This window comes from Melospiza georgiana, chromosome 2 (genome assembly GCF_028018845.1).
Source record: "Melospiza georgiana isolate bMelGeo1 chromosome 2, bMelGeo1.pri, whole genome shotgun sequence".
In the NCBI taxonomy this organism is placed as follows: Eukaryota; Metazoa; Chordata; class Aves; order Passeriformes; family Passerellidae; genus Melospiza; species Melospiza georgiana.
This window is the reverse complement of record NC_080431.1, coordinates 110015240-110037003: the sequence shown is the minus strand read 5'-3', so window position 1 is coordinate 110037003 and position 21764 is coordinate 110015240. Positions and strand designations below refer to the sequence as shown.

The 21764-nt window shown below is 34.7% G+C and overlaps 1 protein-coding gene across 1 annotated transcript in view; it reads left to right on the top strand.

The window, feature by feature from the left end:
* The window catches only part of DMD (dystrophin), a 1043539-nt gene that overhangs the window by 383797 nt on the left and 637978 nt on the right, over window positions 1–21764 (top strand). Inside the window, 7 exon segments of the mRNA XM_058043463.1 lie at window positions 4382–4623; window positions 6340–6520; window positions 13747–13892; window positions 15217–15429; window positions 17786–17899; window positions 19037–19192; window positions 21592–21762. Of these exon segments, the coding sequence (XP_057899446.1) occupies window positions 4382–4623; window positions 6340–6520; window positions 13747–13892; window positions 15217–15429; window positions 17786–17899; window positions 19037–19192; window positions 21592–21762 (1223 nt within the window).

The following is a 21764-nucleotide window of genomic DNA, read 5'->3' as shown; positions in this document are numbered from 1 at the left end:
ACAGACAAAGAGCATAAAGAGATGAGACCTCTGGTGGGTTATAAGAGCAAGTTCAGAATAGTGGTGAACTCCATTGTTGAATCATTGGTAATTCTTTTCTTGCCTTTTTTTTCTATGATAGGTAGGAGAGAGAATAAGTTAAAAAACAGGACTCTGAAGAGAATTGGATTGGTTTATTTAGGGTTTAATTTATTTGTTCCTTAGCAGAGGGAAATATTCTTAGCAAACATATTTACACAGGACATTCTTCTGGTCGTATATAAATATTGTCAGCCACTGTCAGCAGAAGTATTTTTGCCCTGGAAGGATCTGCCCTCTCCCACAGCACAGCTGTTGCTGTGTTTGTAGGCAGGGATTCTGGACATTATCATTTGAAGGGCTTTTCCCATCACAAGGGAAATCATTGATGATTTTTTCGTGGATTCTTCTTTACCCAACTACCCTCTTGGGCTGTGCTCTGCCTCTCCTTGCTCATGCTTTCAAACACTGATGATTGAAATCAGTGAAAACATATATTCTGTTTACCAGTGTTTCTAGGAAAAAAAGAAATCTGTTTTTCTTTTTCTCTACTAAATCATATTATAAAAGAGAATAAAAAATCTGTTGATGCATAAGTAAAGTAGTTTAGCAGTTGGAATGGACACTTGGCTATTATAATAGTTTAGAGTAAAATAAGCAGGACATCAAAATGAATAATCAGAGAATTTTGACAGCAAGCATTAAAGTGAATACAAATCAATTTGTTGCAATAAAACATGTAATTTCAAAATGCCACCATTCTGTGGAAGAAATACATTATCTTGTAAGTTACACAAGAGTCGAGAGCTACAGAAACCAAATAATATTACATTATTCTATCACAGAGCTGTGCAAATGACAGATGCATTTAACAAGATATATTTCATATTAAGTGGCAATTCCAAAGCACTTCCATGTAAGGTGCTGCACAATTAAAAATATTCAGGCACAATTTATTATGTGCAGTATACAAGGTAATAAAATTAATGGATGCACTTCAGATAATGATCTGTTTCCTCTCGGTACAGTATATTTATACAATGATTATACCAGAAGGTTTTAGAATGTGAAACATGAAAAGATTATTAACCAACCACTATTCATAAAATAATGTTTTACAAGAAAATGGGTATTATATTGTTTCTTTGCCTGCTTGTGCACTTTTGATATGTCTTGGTAAAGGTGCTTACTTAGTCAAGAAATAAGTAGTTATCACAGAAGAAAGTTTCAAATAGGCCAAGGAATAATGGACATTATTAAGGAGTAATAAATTAAAATTCAGAAAGTTTCACTTCAGCTAGAGGAAGAATTTCTTTGGGGGTGCCAGAGCACTGGAACACTGTGCTGCCCAGGGAAATCATGAAGACTCCCTCTCTGGAGACATTCCAAAGCCACCTGGACACATTCCTGTGCCACCTGCTCTGGGTGACCCTGCCTTGGTACGGGGCTTGGACTGGGTAATTTCCTTCCAACCCTCACTATTCCATGATTCTGTGAATTTCTTGATATTCTCCAATGGGTCAAACTTGCCCAAATGATCTCAAGTGCAAGTAACAGCCATTTTATTACATCTTGCTGGAAATGACATGCTAGCATCTGATGGAAAATTTTGTTTTACCTGAATGGACTGAAAAATAAAAGTTTTAAAATCACATGCTATGGAGATTTTATCTTACTTACAGTAGGATATTCTGCCTAATGAAAGTGCACCTCTGCAATATTTTACCAAACATGACTCTGCATAAAGCAGTTTTGTACTGTCCATTTCAGGAACATGAAGAGCAAAAGCATTTCTTTCTCTATGTATTTATGGAATCACATTTAGACTCAAAGGTTAGATGTTAAATAAAATAATTAAAGAAAATTGAGTAATAGAGGCTATTTTTACATATTTAAATCTCTCATGTGAAGAGGGACCTATGAGAAAAATAACAAAGGTGGATCTAGTGAATCTAGATTTTCATCTGAAATACAGTCCTCTCTGAATCCTAGAAGAAAATATTGCAGTGAAAAGTATTATTATATTTGGAGAATCCATGACTGCACTTCTGGTAATCATAATCTCGCCTAAGGGTACTTGGGAGACTCTGGCAGCTGAAAAGAAAGGGAAGGAGGAATAAATAAAGTGATCTTTTTATATCTCGTCTGCCAAACTCACAAGCAATGTCTTCCAGGTTCAGAGATAATAATGAACACGATGACAAGATAATCTGCTCTCTGTTATGAATTTACAGCATTTTTATACCCAACTCATAACAGAAACAATTGTTAAAATACAGCAGAGTTAAAGTCTTATTGTCTATACATATGCATGTTCTTGTTGTTGTTAAGAGTCAGTATCTGAGTGCCTGGTTGTCTCTGATTGTTGTAATTCAGATGTGCTGTGCCATTCAGGTTTATTCTGCCTCTTCACATGCTCATTAGACATTAAACTTCTGGAAAATGTAGTCATGCTACCACATCCCCAGATGCACACACACACTCACAGAAGACAAGATCACTTTTGGATTTTATTAAGATGTGTCAAAATCCTTTTTTACCACTTCACACTTCAAAGTTCATTTTATATCCTTGATTAGTCCTTAAAATGTACTCTTCAGTTTTTTTGAGTATATTGTGGATGTGGAGCTGCTCCAACCACCACTCATTATCTCTCAGTAGTACTGAACTTTCTTTTTTTCCAATAGTTTTGCTTTTTGAAATGCTGTACACTTGGTTTGGCTGGAGCACCATCCCAGAGCAAAAGCATATCCAGAGAGCTGCTATCAGGTTACTGCACAGTCTGTTTCCAAGTGGGCTGTTTCCCAGCAACTCTGAATGAAATAGCCCTGAGCTGGACCCAGAACAGGAATTGCCAGAGCACTGTGATGCTCCACCACAGACATGATCCCCAATTATCATTTAGTGTGATTTACCATATAGCATACACTATAGCAATTTCTTAAAATATTTTATTATAAAAAATTACAGTACTTTTTATTACTTTTTTACTACAGCATCTGGCTGCAATTAGTACTCTATTTCCTACGTACTACCTTCCAAAATTGCCATGAACTTCACTATTTTTTTAATCCTGATAAAGAAAATTTCCTGTAGATTTGGAGTGCAGATTGCAAACAAGAAAACCCATATTCAGTAGTGTATCAAGGATTGTAGAAGTGGAGCAGAGAAGGCTTTTGTCTAGTTCGCTTTTAAACTTGCTTTAGAGAAAAGTACTCTAATTTTTATTATTTTGATAAAAACATAGCTTGTGTTTTACTGGTTGGCTATTGTATGACTGTGTGATGATATTAAAAGTGTTCTTAAGCATATGACATTGCTCAGTGATCTGAAAATTTTACTAATTTTGAGAACAATGTTGACTCTATTGCTATGTGTATCATTACATGTCATTACAATTGAAAAAATATTAGGGATTACATATAAACTTCCACTGAAAAATAAATGAGATGATTAAGTTAATATGATTTTGAAGTCATTCTGAGTTCAAATTACAGAGTGATTATGAATTGTTAAGACACATTTTTCTATCTTTCATATGTATTGCTTTACTTTCTTCACAGAAAGTGAAGAAAATTCCTTTTACCTTTTAATTGTTCTAAATAATTACCTTGTCTTCAATAACTAAAGTTAGTTTTATTTTATGAACTTTATTGTAAGCATGATTATTGAACAACACACAGGAATAGGCAAACTACATCAAGGAAACCTATCACTTTGAAAATAACCATAGAGAAGCATCACCTATGGTTTCTTGGCTGTCTTCTTACTGTCTCCCTATGGTCATTGTTGGACACTCAGGACTGGCCTAGATGGAGCTTTGATCTGGTGCTTTGTTAATGCCTCAGTGTTTATGATATTTTTACAATAATGTATAATGCAGAACATATGGGTTGGATTACCAGAAACCTCTAAATAACTGTGGAATATAGTTCCTATTAATTGCAATTTTATAGAAGAAAAGCCAGCAACAGTCTTGTACATTAAAATCTAATTTCAGTCCAGGCACAGTTCTCAAAATCCAGCTGTCAGGCATTTGGTTATTTCTTACAGCAGTTTTAATTAGCTTTATGTATTGTATCTCTACTTTTTGCTTTATTCCCATTCTTGTACTTTAATGTAGTTTATAATTCATTCCCATAGCAACAAAACTACCCAGGCAGCAACGTTAAATATTTTGATATGCTTTCCCCAATAATGTGTAACATCTGTAGATTCAGAACTGTTATTTGGTGATAAATCATTAACTGGATTTATGAGCTCTCAAATAGAGAAACTAAATTGTTCAATTATCCTACTTAATTTTTTTTTTCCTTTTCTTTGTAACTTGTTTATCTTTAAGCATCTTCTGTTGTTTTTCTAGAGGGTCTGAATCCTGACAACATTAGACAAGCCTCAGAGCAGCTGAAGAGCCGCTGGATTGAGTTCTGTCAGTTGCTGAGTGAAAGACTGGCATGGCTGGAGTACCAAAATAACATCATTGACTTCTACTCCCAGCTGCAGCAACTGGAGCAGACAGCAATTGCTGCAGAAAACTGGCTGAGAACACAACCCACACCAGCAACAGATCCTGCTACAGTAAAAGCTCAGTTAGAAAGATGCAAGGTTAGAGAATGTTCAAGTTTTTTTTATGATATTGTGCTTCATAGGTGTTCCAACAGTGGGACAGGTTATGACCTACAATGTTTCACTATAAAAATGGTATATGGTCTCTTTGGATTTACAAAGTAATTATTGAAAATATTTGTTCAAGGAAGGGAAAGACTGGTAAAGAAGCAAAGAGGCAGTAGAACCCAGGATATGGGTATTTAAAAATCTGCCCCAAATATTTTGTTATTAGGATACTTAGACACTTAGAGGGAACTGTGGGCCTAAAGTAATTTTCATGTTTCTTTTTCATGTAAAAATCTATGTCTTTGGTTCCTCATTAAATCCTGTTAAGGATCTGTGCCTGAACATTGTCCAAAATTCTGCCATTGCAGGCCACTTTACTTCTTACGTACCCTGTGTTCTGATTCAGTGTGGGTTGTGTACTCAAATGGAGGAATATTCTTCTGTCACAATATGAGAGGATCACAGGAGTTGTACAAAAAACTGTCACACCAGTTACTTATAAGTCTCCCTAATGGTTTTTATTTATGTGCTGTACCACCATAGAAATTTGCTTCTCTCTCTTACTGTAGACAGCTCTGTGGGTGGAGAGCTTACAAGCAAATACTGATTAACAGCAATATATTATAGTGTTGCATTATAAATTGCATGATATACTTGTAGAAGTTTGACTTTAGGAAATCTATGACTCCAGAAGCTCTCAACCAGAAAATATTGAAACCCAAATTGAGATTTATGCTATTACTTCAAATTTCAGGTATTTCCAGGCTGGCATTATGCCTACGGAGATCTCTGTTCTTGTGCAGAAAATTTTTCTTTGAATATCTCTGCTTTGAACTGTACATTTGGCTTACTTTGCTCATTTATTTTATATTCTGTAGTTGCACATGCCACAGTGTACACAAGGTATAGCAGCACAACCCCATTGCTCTCTACAGCTTCTTGAGAAGGGCAGTGAAGAGAGAGGTGCTGATCTCTTCTCCCTGCTCTCCAGGCACAGGATGCATGGGAATGGTTCAAACCAGTGCCAGGGGAGGTTTAGACTGGAGTTGGGAGGGTGTTTGAAGAGTGTAACAAAAAAGCTTCCTGGAGAGGTGGTGGGTGCCCCCAGCCTGTCTGTAGGAGCCATTTGGAAAATGTCCTTATCAACGCGCTTTAATTTGTCAGCCCTGAAGCAGTCAGGCCATTTGAATAGATGCTTCCTGAAAGTCCCTTCCAGCTGCTCTGTGCCATCCTAATCTTAACTTCAGCCTCTAATGTGTTGCTGTGAGGCTGCTAGAAATCACTGGGCATCTTCATCTCTCCTTTTCTACCTCATTTTAGTCTGTACATAATCTAACAGACATAGGTCTGGAATTATGGTACGCGTGGTGTTTTTCTCTTCCCATCTTCAGATGAAAAAGATGTTCCTTAGGATTGAAAATGTAATGTGCAATCATTCTTATTTTCTTTGAGCAAAATGTCATGTGAAAGTGACTTTAAGGTGGCTTTAAGCAGTGATTTCAATCAACAATTTTATTTGGAGTAGAGGTATTGATTTGTGAGGAAAGGTTTAAAATGTTGAATTGATGGTTATTGTAACTGATGTATTTGGGAGCAAAATAGTTGTGCAATGTGCACTGAAACAGTGGTGATTTCATAGCACTAGTGGCTTCATTTCTTGTGTATCCTATCTTGATTTTTTTTATTTTTTATTGTTTGCACTTGCAGGATGAAATCATTCGAATGTCAACCCTGCAGCCTCAGATTGAACGGCTAAAGGCTCAAAGTCAAGCGCTCAAAGAGAAAGAACAAGCCCCAGTGTTTCTGGATGCTGACCTTGCTGCTTTTACCAGCCATTTCAAACAAATATTTGCTGACATGCATGCCAGAGAAAAGCAGCTACAGACCAGTAAGTGTTCTTGACAAGAAGTCAATTTGCCTGACTAGCAGTATGGAATAGGTGTTTATATTTTGCTTTCCCAGTTTTGTATTTGCTTTTGTGATACTAAACCAGTAGTGCAATTCAGGTGCTCTTATTTTGCAGTTGAATTAGTCTTTCAAAAATTATCAGTTCATTCCACATTTTTTATTAAGAAATCAAGGGAAGGTACACTATTCAGAAGCAAAGCTTCCACTCAACGTAGTTCTGCCATCAAACTTCCTCTTGTTAGTGTGTTTATGGGCAGATTGAGTGATATTTTTTGGCACCATAAAACTGTCTTTGCTTATCTGGATTATAAGACAAGGCAGTCCAGCCCTGTAAGTCAGTAGAGAGGAAAGACAGCTTAATTACAGGAGTGAATCTGCTCTAGATTTTTACAAAATGGAAATTTAACTCCATAAATCTTATCAAAGAGAGTAGCTACCTTAGCATATCTAGTTTTTTGTCATGTGGCCAACTCTTTCTTCTTTGCAAGGCAGAACACATGACTGCCAGTTGTAACATTATTTGTGATATTTTTAGTAAAATGAATTTTTCAAAAGGGGCAAAATGCTATACCAAAATAGAAAGTTAACTATTCCTAATTAATGATACGTAGCATATCTGTAATTACTCTTTCTGTATTAGTTTATGAAATTTAAAAAGTATCAGACAAAAAAGAATACAAATTTAACTTTTCCAACAACAAAGATATTATTTGTCTCTTCAACCACTGATATCTCTAAATTATTGTACTGATTTGAAATTTGACATAGTGCTAGCTCCTTCTAGTGGATTTTTCTAATATTCCTCCTAAATTCTTTCACAGAGAGTGTTGGATATTGTTTTTTTCAATACTAAATTACTGCTCTGCTATAGTTATTTTACTTGTGTTGTCCACATATGCAAACTGAAGAGGTGATAATGCATGGGAGAACAGATGAAATAAAATGCAAGTGTCGCATAGCAAGTGATGAAAGAATGAATTGTAGAAATTTAACATTACAGAGTGTATAGTTTCTTCATTACTCTAATCAGGGTGAAAAATGGGCAAGATGTAAAAAACATTTTATATGCTGGAACCAGTTTGCCATTCTTCCAACAGAAACAGCATGGATGCTGGCTTCTTTATGATTTCTCCTCTGTCTAAACTTCCATAGTTGTTTGGTTTGCCACACCAAATTTTACTGTGGTGAGAGGCCATGAATTAACCAGTTGATTGGTCCAGTAAGGTAAATACTGTTCAGTGCCTGAGCTGTAATGCCATGGGCTTTAGTGAAGTTCTTCCTGGGAATTCCTTCCCCAGCCTGGGCTGCAATCTGCTCCTCCAGTGCCCTGGCCAGCTGCAGGAACAGCTGTCCTGAGCTGGAAGCACTGACCAGGCTGGGGAGAGTCTCCTGCAGTGCAGGAGAACAGAAGTATTTAATCAATATTGCATGGAGCTCTGGACAGTTACTACTTTCCTTGTGTTGTACAGATGGGCCATATCCTGTGTCTTTATTCTGGCCTTACTTTAATAGAAAATATTGAAATTTTGTTAGAGTACTCTGGAGCTTTCCATCTTTTATTTACATAAATTAATTAATTATTTCCTACAGATGGAAAAGTCTTCTGAGGACTGAATGTTGTGTTGCAGATCAGTAATAATATTTGATCCTTTTTTTTCTTTCCTGTGAATAAAACCTACATGTGTTTAAAAAGATTTTTCTTTTTTGATTCATTATTAAGGTTGATTTTTAAGTTAAAAAGATATATTTTTTTGACTGTCATAAAAGGTTTGTTTATTTTATGAGTGGCTTTTTTTTTGTTAATCTTCCATTGATTCTTTATCTTTTTGATGAATGAAGGTATTTGGCCGTTCTGTTTTTCAAGAGAAGTTTTCCCTCATAAACGGTTTTCTCTAATTTTGGGAACTGTCACCCTCAAATATTTTTTGTTTGGTTAGGTTTTGACTGTGGTTTTTGAAAGTGATGGCAGCTTAGTTTTGGTTGTTTTTTTTTTTTTTTTAAATATTCAGGAGTGCTTAGTAGTTTCTCTCTGCTGCAGATTTGTCAATAAAGTAATACTAAAGACTAACTTATATTTTCTTACATATTTTTCTCCATTATTTGATTATCATTTCCAGTTATAAAACCCAATTTAAATTCTGAAACCTCTTTGATTGGGGTTTTTCCATTATTCTGTGGTGCTGGTTAGGAAAGAGATACAATCTCATAAAATATTAAGAAATGCAACCCCATTTTTTGCACTTTACAGAATGTCTGTATATCCATATGTGATGTTGAATATGATGTATGCAGCAATCTAGCTCTCTCTTCTCCCCAGACATATTTAGAGTAATGTCTAGAATATTGCTATATAGAAAAATTAAAGGTCAGCCTGAGCTTAAAACTGATCAGTAATCTACACAAGGGAATGAAATAGATAATGCTGGCAATGATGTGGGTATGAATAACTTGATTTCCCAAGGAAGTGCTTAGATTTTGTAATGCCCTGGTGAAAAAGGAGGTTTTGTACTTTATATTTACTTGTCTTGAAATTAACTGCTGCTGCATCAGAGAGATTTCTAGGGAGCAGCATGGTCAGCCTCCCATTCCCCCTGAGCCCAGGGAGAGCTGACAGTCAGTGTCAGGTAAGTGAATATTCCCCGGTTCAAACTCCCTCCTGGGCGGCAGCTGATTCATTCCAGCACTCCTCTACTTCTGTGGCTTAACTGAATTCCATTAAGGTGCTTCTGCTTCTCAGTCTCGCTGCATTGAGCTGCTACCCAGTCGTGGCCTTGATGGAGATACATGTTCTCACTGAGATGCATGTTCTCCTGAGGGAAATTGGATTTTTAGCAAGTAACTTAAAAAAAGGCTTTTGTCGCAGGTAAAATTAAAAGTATCCAGGTGGAGGTGGCAAAGAAAAAGTCATATATATTTCCATTTTTGTCTGCTTCATGAATTTATGCACTGTGCTTTTCTTTCAAGTTCTGGTTCTACCTTTGCAGAATCAGTAATTCCCAAAGGTGAAGTCATCATTGTCATCATTGCTGTTGTTATTATTAATCATAAATTATTCATCTGCATTCAAATGATGTTTCTCCTGTTTATTTCAGGAAGTACTTCAGAAAGCTTTTGCCTTCCGCATCATAGAAAGATTCTTTAGACTTTTTATTTACCCATGCCATGTTTAAAATTATTTCACATGCACATTATTATTCTCTCTAATCCATAAATACAATATTTTATAGTGTTGAATTACATAGTGCTCATGCAATTCAAACTTGGCAGAATTTTATAAGATAATAAATTACAGTAACTGTAACAGTATAATGACCATTTAGACTTTGTTTGTAATTATTCTGCTTTGGTTAAAACTTTGAACTGCTAACTTATTTTGATGCTTTAAGTACATTGGAAATGGGTTATAAGTGGCAGTGAAATTGTAATGATACATAAAATAATCTTTCACAAATCATTCTATACTTGAGGAAGGAAAAATTTAAGCAAGTATCTTGAAAACTTCATAGCTAAAAGTTTTCTTTAAGACCTGAACTATGATTTAGTAGTAAAAATATTCATTGCTCTTTGATTTTGAGGGATAAAGTTTGCTTAACCTTCTTTAAATGTGTCTTTTAAGCTGAAGATACAGTTCAGATGTGTGTGAGAATTTATTGTTTTAATAAATAGCGTGCAAGCAATTTCTTTTCTTTTTTTTCACCCCATCCGTTTCCTCTGGTAATTATTTTTTATGTAAATCAAGATCAAAAGGACAAAGCAGCCTGTGAAATGAATGTGTATGAGATAATGTCCTCTACTCTGTAGGTGATTTTGTCCTTTTCTTCAGTGGTAAAAATGAATATTTTTATGGATGAAAAACAAGCCCACCTAAAAAAGGAATTGTGTCTTTAAAATACATTTACTGTTACAAAAGGTCCTGTAGAACTGGAGAAAGAATTTCCTGGAAGTGTTCAAAGCCAGGTTGGATGGGGCTTGAGCAGCCTCATCTAGTGGAAGGTGTCCCTGCCCATGATGGGGCTTGGAACTGGATGATCTTCAAGGCTCCTTCCAACCCAAACCACTCTGTGTTTCTGTTATTCCCTTCTGTTTCTTTCATGAGCTTTGTAACAAAGAGAATTGGAAGTCTTAAATCACTTGCATAACATTGATCAAGTATTACACAAGATTCCTTATGAGGCTTTCTGGTTAAAAATGTGAGAGAAGAAAATCACAGCTTTTATTAAGAAAGACCTATTGATGAATTGGTTCAAGTATTTGTATTACAAAATAATTAAAAAAAAGTTGTGAAAACATCAGCCTGGTTTTACTACTGAAGAGATTTTTATTGGAAATACATGAAGTTCAATCTTCTTAATTTATTTCAGGGAATAATTCTTTACTAAAATGGCCCCATAGATTATATTTATTGTCTTTCACGATAGTGTGATGAACAGTGGGATTTGTAATGACTGCAGGAGAAACACATTTCACCCTATCCAGGGTGATTTGATCAGTGTTGAGATAATTGTATTCTCATTACATTTCTGACTTTGGAAAATATTTCTGAGTGAAAAATCTGGTCACAAAAACCAAGGGAGCAATGAGGAAAAACAAAGTATTTTACTTACTTGTAAAGCTATTTTTTCATATTTAGATAGTCCTTTTTATTAGAAACGAATCCTAGCTAGCTATTTGAGCATTTTGTTTCCACATATATGGACTTTCTCTAAAGAATTATGCAAGTTCAAATGCATTTGCCTGTCAGTTCTCAGGGCTTACAATGTCAGTCACACCAAAATGCATTCCCTACAAGTGGAATAGATTAATTCAAACACATTTTCCCCCTCTGGGATGGGAAGTGTATTCTGATATTTCACAATAACTCTTTTGTGATTTCTGTCTGTGATATTTTGTTACAGTTCTGCCATGGACCTAGTTTTGCTATATCTAAACTAGGCCTATATTGAGGACATACTAGATCTTTCTCATTGCCAATATTATTTTTTTTAAGATCATATAGAAGAATCCATATTAATGAGATTTGCTTATTGTGTGGACTTTAGTCCATAAATATTATTATCACAAAACAAATTTTAAGATAAAAATAAACAAGTCTTGAATGTGGGTTTATATTATTACCATGGGGATTTTAGAGATTCATATTGCCCACAGAGAGATCATAAATGAGTTAGATTATTTAGACATTTATTACTGGGTAATGTGAATCCCACTGTGGGAGCTTGACTGAATTTTTACCATTTCCTTCATGTGCTGCTAAAATAATAAAGGCTCTTAAGTGCCATCCTAAAAGTTAATCTGCTTCCTTGTGGATGAAAATGCTGACACATGGTCTATCTTAAAGAATCAAAAAGTGTTTCATTATTGCTAATCTGTAGTAACCTGGAAAAGTGAAATGGGAAAACTATGGTTACACTCAATTTAACAATGTTTTTTTAAATTTATATTTAATAACCAAATTGTAAAGACACTAGTTTGATTAAATCAATGCTTGTTCATCCCACTGAACTCTTATTTAGTCTATCCAATAGTAGGAAACATAACTCATTACAATTGAGTAATGATTGAAATGTTTTGCAATATTTGGATGGTTTTAAAATTTTTATTATTATTGTCAAAGTTACAGGATTAGAATTTGATGCAGTTTGGTGGAGTTTGCTATAGCAGTTTTCATCTGTTCTGAGGTACTTTTCAGTACTACCAAAATAGCTGTTCTTTTACTTAAATGCTTGAAGTTATACATTAATCATAAGATTTGTTTTTCATTTAAAGGGAAAAATTACTTAGAGAAGTCAAACACTACATCACAACACTAAACTCCATTTCATATTTCTAAATAAAACTACAGTTAAGAGTTGTATAATTCTTTAACATATCTGAGCTGCTCAAATTATATCTCCATTTTTTTGGAGTGAAGAGTTTAAATGTATGTTCTATTGTAAAGTAGAAGTTGTTTGGATAAAATGAGTCAAAGACAATACAAATTTCACTAAGGAAAGAAAATGTTTAAAATGTTACTGGGTAAGATGGAAAATTTTTGAGTTTGTATTTCCAATAATTTATTACTATTGATTTCTGTGAATCACAAATACCTCACAAGGGAAGAAATTCTTGTCTTTCCTGTTGCCAAGTTCGATCTTTTGTAAATCCCCATATTTAATAAATCACATCAGGCAATTCATTTATGAGGAAATTTTGCCATAAAATGTGCATTCTTCACAAGAGAGATTGTTCTGATTTTGGGAAGTTGCTATGATATCTGACTGTAAATGTAATTTCTTTTTTCATGTAGCATTCTGTTATCAACTAAAAAATTAGATTAAAGTCTGAGGTACATTCTGTCAAGCACTGCTGTATGATGTAAGCAAGCTTGCACTTAAAAATTGTCAAAACTACTTTTTGGACAGCTTTATTATTTTTCTGTACATTCCTTTGTGAAACACCAGAGAACACTGAGGAGGATACAGGAAATACAATGGGTGCAACTTTTTTTTAGCTTTTATATTCTTCATTATTATGAAAAGTTGGAAATGTTTCAGTTCCAACCAGCCGTGCTATTTGTCTACGCATTTTTCAGTGAGCATAGAGGCAACTGTTGTTGATGGCAGAGGGAATCTATCTGCTAATTAGTTGCTTATGTGTGTGCCAGATATTGTCTATTTGCAGTAGCTGTAATATTGACACAATAAGCACAGTTCAATAAAATCCAACTTTATTGTAGAAGGAAGATTAATTTTCTAAGCTTTTAACAGATGTCTTAAATGGAACATTTTGCTTGAACAGAAACATTGAATACATAAACTTAGTTCTTAATACATTTCTGAAATTAGATTGTAGGTTAAGTACAATGATTTGTCTGTTGATCTCTGAACACACATATTTAAAATAGCTGTGTTGGCCATATAAGTTGTCTTTTGACCTATAATAATGGAGTCAAATGGCACAAAACTCATAAAATGGTAGAGATATCTCAAACATTAGAAGGAGTGTGTTCGTTTTTCAAAACAATTTTGCTTCCAAAATTATTTTTTATAGTTCTGATAAACACTGGACCTGTTGCAATGTCTTGCAAAACAGCTGTAGAATTCAATAAGGCTTTTTCTTTTATCAAGTGTCTTCTGTCAGCAATCCGAATAGTGAAGTGAAAAATTGTTTTATTTCCGTCTTCCTTCTTTTATTTCCTTCCCTTTTTTTTTTCCCCATTGAATGTAGTTTCTGACAGTTTGCCTCCTGCACACTACAAGGAGACAATGAACACTATACTTATGTGGATGCAGCAGTCAGAAACTAAACTCTCCATGCCTCAGGTTGCAATTGCTGAATATGAAACCATGGAGCAGAGACTCAGGGAGTTCAAGGTGAGTGATCAAGCTGTGAGCAAAAATGTCTCAAATGAGAAGTTTAGAAGAATAGAACTCTAGTTTGGTACATAAATCTGCTGAAGCCTGTGGATCTTGAGTAAATAATGCTCATTTTGGTTTTAGGCCAGGGCTTCAGGATATGGTGGTTGATTTCTCGCTTATATTGATTCCTGAAGTTAAGGAATTTAAAATGGTGTTCACCATTGAAAGCAATTTTATAAGATATTTAAAATGTTAAGGAAAAGCCCTTGTTTTTCCCCATGGTATATAAAATATTCCTTTGATGGTAGTTCTGGTAGTTAAACATAGATTTAGGTAATTTCATTTTCCAGTGCTGACATGAAAATGATTCTGATTTGCAAAATGCAGCACAGTCTTTTGACAGGTTTCCTGTCAAATTTACAAGTAGACAAATGTGGAACAATTTTTGCCAGTGGCTACAAACCTTCCCTGTATCTCAATGTCTGACAGAGTTTGTACTCTCGGATGGCTAATTAACATATTGTTTGATGCATATTCAGAAATAAAACGTAGAATATAGAAAAAAAAACTAGATGAAGTAAATTTGGGCTGAGAATTATAAAATTTTTGAGATGTTATAAAATGTTGTATCACAGATTCAGTTATCTAAGTTTATTTTTTTTCTCCATGTTCTGGTTCTTTTGAAAGTGTCATTATCAGGGCCATGTGACGATGTTCACAGGGGTCTCAGGTTGAGGGAAGAGACAAGGATCTGACTCCATGTTTCAGAAAGCTTGATTTATTATTTTATGATATATATTACATTAAAACTATACTAAAAGAATAGAAGAAAGGATTTCCTCAGAAGGCTAGTTAAGAAGAGAAAAGGAATGATAACAAATGCTCTGTCTTGGACAGAGAGTCCTAGTCAGCTGACTGCGATTGGCCATTAATTAGAAACAACCACATGAGACCAATCCCAGATGCACCTGTTGCATTCCACAGCAGCAGATAACCATTGTTTACATTTTGTTCCTGAGGCCTTTCAGCTTCTCAGGAGGAAAATTCCTAAGGAAAGGATTTTCCATAAAAGATGTCTACGATAGGGCCATAGCAAATTCCTATCTCAAATTAATGAAAATGTACATAGATCACATCTATTAACAAGTGCAAATACTTCTGGTTATATTCTCAGTTCAACTTAAAAAACCTTCTAAGTTGTATGAGAAAAACAATTCCAAATTGCTCAGTAAGTTATGCCATTGCATATTTTAGCAAAGGAGACCTCTATGTGTCGCCCGTGTTTGTAAAATGAAGGGAATTGCCTGGCACGTGAATTCCACTCTCTTCTTTTTCACAGGCTCTTCAAAGTTCTCTGCAAGAGCAGCAGAAAGGGCTGACCTATCTCAGCACGACTGTGGAGGAGCTGTCCAGGAGAGGCCCTGCAGAGGTGGGCCGGAGTTACCGCTCTGAGCTGGAGGTGGTGCTGGGCCGCTGGAAGAAGCTCTCGGCACAGCTGGCGGAGCAGTGCCAGAAGCTGGAGGAGCGCATGACCAAACTCCAGAGATTCCAGGTTCATCACACTTTTTCTGCCTCTGCTAATGCCTGGGGGCTTGTTGCTGTGGGACTAAGGCAGAACGCATTTAGGTGCTTGTGGGAATTAACACCAAAGTGAGATATCAAAACATGTCAAAAAATGTGTTTAAATTTCTGCTCAATTCTGATGAGTACAGATTTTACTTTGAATTCTGATTTGGTGGTTGTTCCTGATTATGTTATTTCATTAGCAAAAAACTCTAATTTAATTAAAAATTGGAAATAATGATCCTCTACTTCTTTTTCAATGTAGCTGAAGCACTTATACATGCATCTGAAGTAGCTGTACCATACTGACTTTAATGAATTCACTCACATAATTAAAGTCACCTCTAATATAGTAGTATCTTGTGTCAGCTTTCCAGAAAGCAGAAGTGTTTTTCAGGTATATAGAAGGGCAGCATTAGAACCTCACCAGGGTGTCTGTAAAGCTGCTTCTCACATTTTGCAGGGCTGCTTCTCACTTTTTCCCTCTCGTCCTCTGTCTGATATTTTTGTCCTTTCTTAACTACATTGCCACTGAGCATCTCTAGCTGACCACTGCATCAGCCACGTCCTATGGGGATTCCACAGAGGGAGGCTGGAACTGTCTGTGTTCAGCACAGAACACAGACAGAACTGTCCTCTCCTCACAGATGCCACCCCACTCCCAAAACAATGCCACATTAAAAAAGCAGAACACTTGCTTAAGAAATTCAAGCTTTTGTCTTTTTCTCCCCCTCTGCCTCCCATCTTCACTCTCAACACCAAATTTAGAGCTTTTCCCCTGGTCTTAAAAGGTCCTGAGCATCATGACCATGCTCATGTAAAACATTCAAAGCAGCATGAGCTGTTGATGCACACAAATTTTACTCCCTATATTTATTGCTGAAAGCCCTCTGCTACACATCTATTATAAAAGTTATTGTCTTTTGAGCTTCTTGAATGACTTCTCATCCAGAATATTGTTTTAGCTGCTGTAATTTATGGAATGCTTCAGTATAGGATATGATGAATCAGTGTTCATAAACAAAATGCATTTACAATCTGATTAAAAATGTGAGTCATACATTTGATCTTCATTGGTAGCAGGAGATTAATCTCTTTTTAAGAAAATCCTACCAGATAAATATTTTACCACATAAATGAACGAAAAGTATTCTTGTAAAGGTATTAAAGTTTCATAATGAAATATGATTCTGAACTATTTTTACTGTTGGATAATGGAATGCACAGTAGATATTTCAACAGTGTTTTGGTAATTGCCATTCTGGAGTATACTGATAATTTTTGTATGATTAATTTTATTAATTCAGTTCATTTTCCAGGCTACCCTGGGGTTTTTTTATGTATATCATTCACATTAAGGAAATGTTCCCTTTGGTTACTTGTCTCATAATAGTTACTAAGGCATATTTTTATACTTTTTAGGACACAGTCTCTATTCTAGCATCCCTTTTTGTGCTTGCATTCAGCATGTAATATCGATATGTATTTAATTTGTGATGAAAATAGTTTGACAAAAAATGCTTTATAAAAATGCTTTATAATTTATTTCTGAAGTTTTTGCCATATATGTGTTTTATTTTAATATGTGCATCTGATTATCAAAGATGGCATTTTAAGGTAATTTTAAGTGGCATTTTGTAAATCTCATTCTACTATTCAAGTTATTAGATTACCTATGTAATGTTGCCTGGACTGGTAGCATTCCCTCTTTTCAAGTATTAGATGTTAAGACTTGTTGGTTAACTGCAAGAGTTAAATGAAGGCTATGGAAGTAATATTCCTGTTCTAGTGCTAGAAAGAGTAACTGAGAGACCAAAATGACTCATTAACTCGTTATATGATTTCAGTTTCTGGAGTGAATCTCTTTCAGTTTCATTGGCTTTTTTCATTCTGTATAGTAAGGGTGTTTTTCTGTGCTGTGTTCTGTTAGAAATATAGTCACTAGAGCATATAACTTCCAAAAGGAATCTGGAGTTTAAATGAAAGCACAGAACATTTGATGGGTGAGCCCAAATTTAATGCCAAGTATGAGTAATCTGAAGCCATAGAGGGAAACAATGAACAAGCATGCAGTATCTAAACACAAATGATATCTAGAAGGCATACATTTGAGAGCCAAAAGGTTGCCTGCTCATAGACACATCAAACTTGGTCAGAAATGGTCAAAGTACAGGTCAAAGTGTACAGGTAAAATTGGTTTAACTTGTTTGCTGTGTTTGTATTTTCAGAGAGTTCAATAATGTAGAAATTACATTGCAATGAGTTTTAGTTGTAGTGTCAGGTTGAATTACACTCTTGCCAGTCAGGTTTTGTGTGATGCAATGAAATGTCTTTTTAATACACAGAATGACATTAGAACATTGAAGAAGTGGATGGCTGAAGTGGATGTTTTTCTGAAGGAAGAGTGGCCTGCCCTTGGAGACTCAGAAGCACTGGAAAAGCAACTTGAGCAATGTACAGTGAGTATTACCTGCCTGCTTGGCATTTTTTCAATTCTTCTCTATGAGCTAAGTTTATACAGAAGTTACACAAATTATTACTGTTCCTAAAAATAAATTCATGTAGAAAGGGGATTGAATACACTTCTGCAGTGTATTCAAACCTTTCTCATGTCCTGGGTTTGAAGAAAAATTCAGTTATAACAAGGAAACTTTAATACCGGAAGGAGGCTGGTATTAAAGTGATTTTTTTTAATGTATTTATAGTAGGATCACACCAACAAATACAGAAAATAATATATATAGCTAGCCTCTAAAGTCAACTGTTAATTGACGTTGTTGAGCTTTTGAGCATTGCATTTTTTTTTTTAATTCTGTATAATCTGTGCCAAAAGATCTTTTTCTCTGTATCTGTTACTCATCTAATTTACCATCTTTTCTGATTGTACAAAAAGAACTTGCAGGTATTGTGAGTTATATCCATTCTTTTTTCACTAAACTTACAAGTTCCAGGATGGTATCCCAGCAGAGTTTTAAAGCATCATGAAGTATTGGTACTTCCATCACAGGGTTTACAAATTCTTCCTGTCCCAGCAGAGTGTGTAAGTGAAGTGAATCTTGTAATCTCTGATGGCCCCTGTCTATATGCTCAGTGGAATTTACAAGTTCTGAAGATGTTCAGGCAGGATGTGTAAATACTATGAAATACTGCATTCAGAGTGATCTTATAGAACTGCAAGTTCTCTCATATTTTCTCTTAGCCATTATTTAAATAAGAATTATCATTATTTTTCATCATTATAATGGAATGTTCTTTCAGAAATGTGCATAAAAGATCAAGGTATTTCTCATGTCTTCAATCAACAGCAGGGAAGCATTTTAAGAGATATATGTACACATTATATATGTATGTGATTATAGTGCATACATAACATTTAAAAATTATATTATTTTATTTGGTAAACAACAGCTTGTGACATTACAGATGCTCATTCCTTTTTAATTTCTTCCCATAAATAAGTCTGTTGATTGTCCTCATTTTACTGGAGATCTGGACCCCAGACAAGTCAGAATCTCATGCAGACACATTTTCATAGGGATATCATATCTGAAACTTTGTGTGAATTCTGCTTCCCTTAACTTCTTCTCTTCCTTTAGGCTTTAGTAAATGATATCCAGACAATCCAGCCCAGTTTGAACAGTGTTAATGAGACTGGGAAGAAAATGAAGAGTGAAGCAGAGCCAGAATTTGCTTCCAGAATAGAGGCAGAGCTAAAGGATCTCAATGCTCAGTGGGACCACACTTGCCAACAGGTAAATCTCCTGCTGTGACTGGTTCTTTTTAAATTAATTATCAGGGTTTTCATTGGCAGAATTTGTCCATCTATACATATGCAAATGAAACAGAATTTAGAAGTGTTAATTCAAGTAATATTTTACAGAATGTAATTAGCCTGTAGCAGTATATGTAAAGTTTTTATATGTAAAGTTTTTTTATTTATTTATAACACAATACCTTCCTATTTTTACAAAAAAGATATATACTAATATATTAGGTCTAACAGCAATATGATTTATGGCTTCTTGTAAACTAAAATTCTGAAGATGTTGATTAGGCATTCGCCAAAACAGTCAAGTGCTGTAGTTAGTTTTATGTTTTCTTGTACATTGTTCAAATTGCATGTCATTACTCTGGATGAAAAAAGACATTAAAGCAGTGAAGGATTCATAATTAAATAACTCAGAATTAAGAGTACGTGCACATATGCATGTGTATAAATTAGTCTCCAGGAGTCACACAGATTTGAAAGCATGAGACATAAGAGGAAAGGACAGTTCTTTTATTTTAGTTAAAGGCATTATTAATAAATAATTTTGCAGAGTAAGGAAGCTAAAAATTACTTTTATTTCACTAATGGCATTTGGATTCTTATTCTTTATGACAGTTCAAAAAATTTTTTTTCATGTTGTATTACCTTTAAATTTTTCCTACTTGCCTTTTTCTATTGTGTATTTTTAATGTATATTTTCATAAAAGTAAAAGTGTTATCTTTTAATGAGGTATATAATATTTTCTTAAATTTTTATTATTCACTTTACATATGAAAAATAGCCTCTCTATATTTTTTGATAAACATAAAAAAATTGATCTTTAAAATCTGTAAGATATTTTATTGATCCAGTTTTGTATTCTTTCCCCTTTCACTATCATGGAGTATTTAATTCCTTTTTTTTGTTTTTTTTTTTTTGGATATTAATAAGGTGGATACCTTTGCATTTCTCTCACAGAAATTTCAAATATTACCTTACAAGTATATTAGTCTGTCACAGTTCTGCTCTGACTTCCCTGAAAATCTGTCTATAATAATTTCATTCAATACAAGGCACAAATTATTCTGTCTCAGTGGGCATTTCTAACTCAACTTCTTCAGCAATAGCTATTAAAATACATGAATAGTAAATACAAAAATCAATTTGGTTTGTGGATGTTTCTTGAGAAGATTTGGAAAAGTCAGCTTGGGCTGATATACATGCAATTAATATGACTGTGAGAGTTGACAGTTGGCAATTGTCATTGGCAATTCAGATACTCTTTTCAGATGATAGAAGATTACCTTCTCTTCTGGTGCTGGGACTGAGGAAGAGACAATTTTACAGAGCCAAATACAATTCTGCTTTTATACTTGCTGCTTGTTACTCTATTTTGTTCTGTAAAACAACATTTATGTAGAACAGCATTTATGTTTAACAGCCAGTCCTCAAGGATGAGCAACAAATCGATAAATGTCAGAAATGGGGACCAAATACTAAGAGAATTTCTCCTGATATTACTAAAAATGAAGTTTACTGAAACAGCACCACAGAGCAGAATATTGGAGCAATAAGCTCTGCAAGCCCAATTCTGAGAAATAGCACCAGTGCAACTTACTATTTTTGATGCAAACTTCTTAATTCTATTGAAAGATGATAAATGCATAATCAGGGACAATTTTGACAAGGTTAATGCACAATTAATAGAATCAGAGAATGGCTTGGGATGGAGGTGATAGAAATTATTATCTAGTTCTCCTTCTATGTATGAGCTGGATAATTCAATTATATGACCCCCACTTAGTGATTGCCAGGTGATTTGGTAGTAATACTTTTCCCTTTTAGATAAATAGTTTCTTCCACTAGGAGATTGGACGTTTTTCTTTACTTATTTTTAGGGTATTCACCTTTTGGAGACATTCTTAAATGACTTAATAAACAGAAGATAGATATGCATATTGCTTTATTCTCCAGTGAGTTGCATTTGAACTAGTTAAAGGCCATCTGACTTTATAGCTCAAGAGCCTTTGGTTTCATCCTTGAATGTACTTTCAAAATCTCCTGTGGTTATTCTTTCTACATTTCACAGAAGCTAGTCCCTGGGAGATGTTCTTTTCCACAGTTGTTTTCTGATCACCTCAGCATATGGTGTAGATTCTCGTTCTAGTACCATTACAACACTCATTCTGCAGGGCCATGATTTGCTAAAAAAAGGATGCATACCAATGTAGTACTTTTTTGATTGTTTGTCATTATTATCTACCTAATTACTAGTTAACATCTGCCTAATGACAACAATTTTATTATTGTAGGATTTAATTTGATCCTTTTCAGGCTAAAATGTTTTCAAGTTTGTACAGTAGCTTTTCTTCAAGTACTATGTGATCTTTTCTTTCTTAAAGGCCTATGCTAAGAAGGCTGCATTAAAAGGTGGCTTGGATAAGACTGTGAGTCTCAGAAAGGATTTGTCAGAGATGCACGAGTGGATAACACAAGCTGAGGAAGAATATCTGGAAAGAGATTTTGAGTATAAAACACCTGATGAGTTACAGAAAGCTGTTGAGGAACTGAAGGT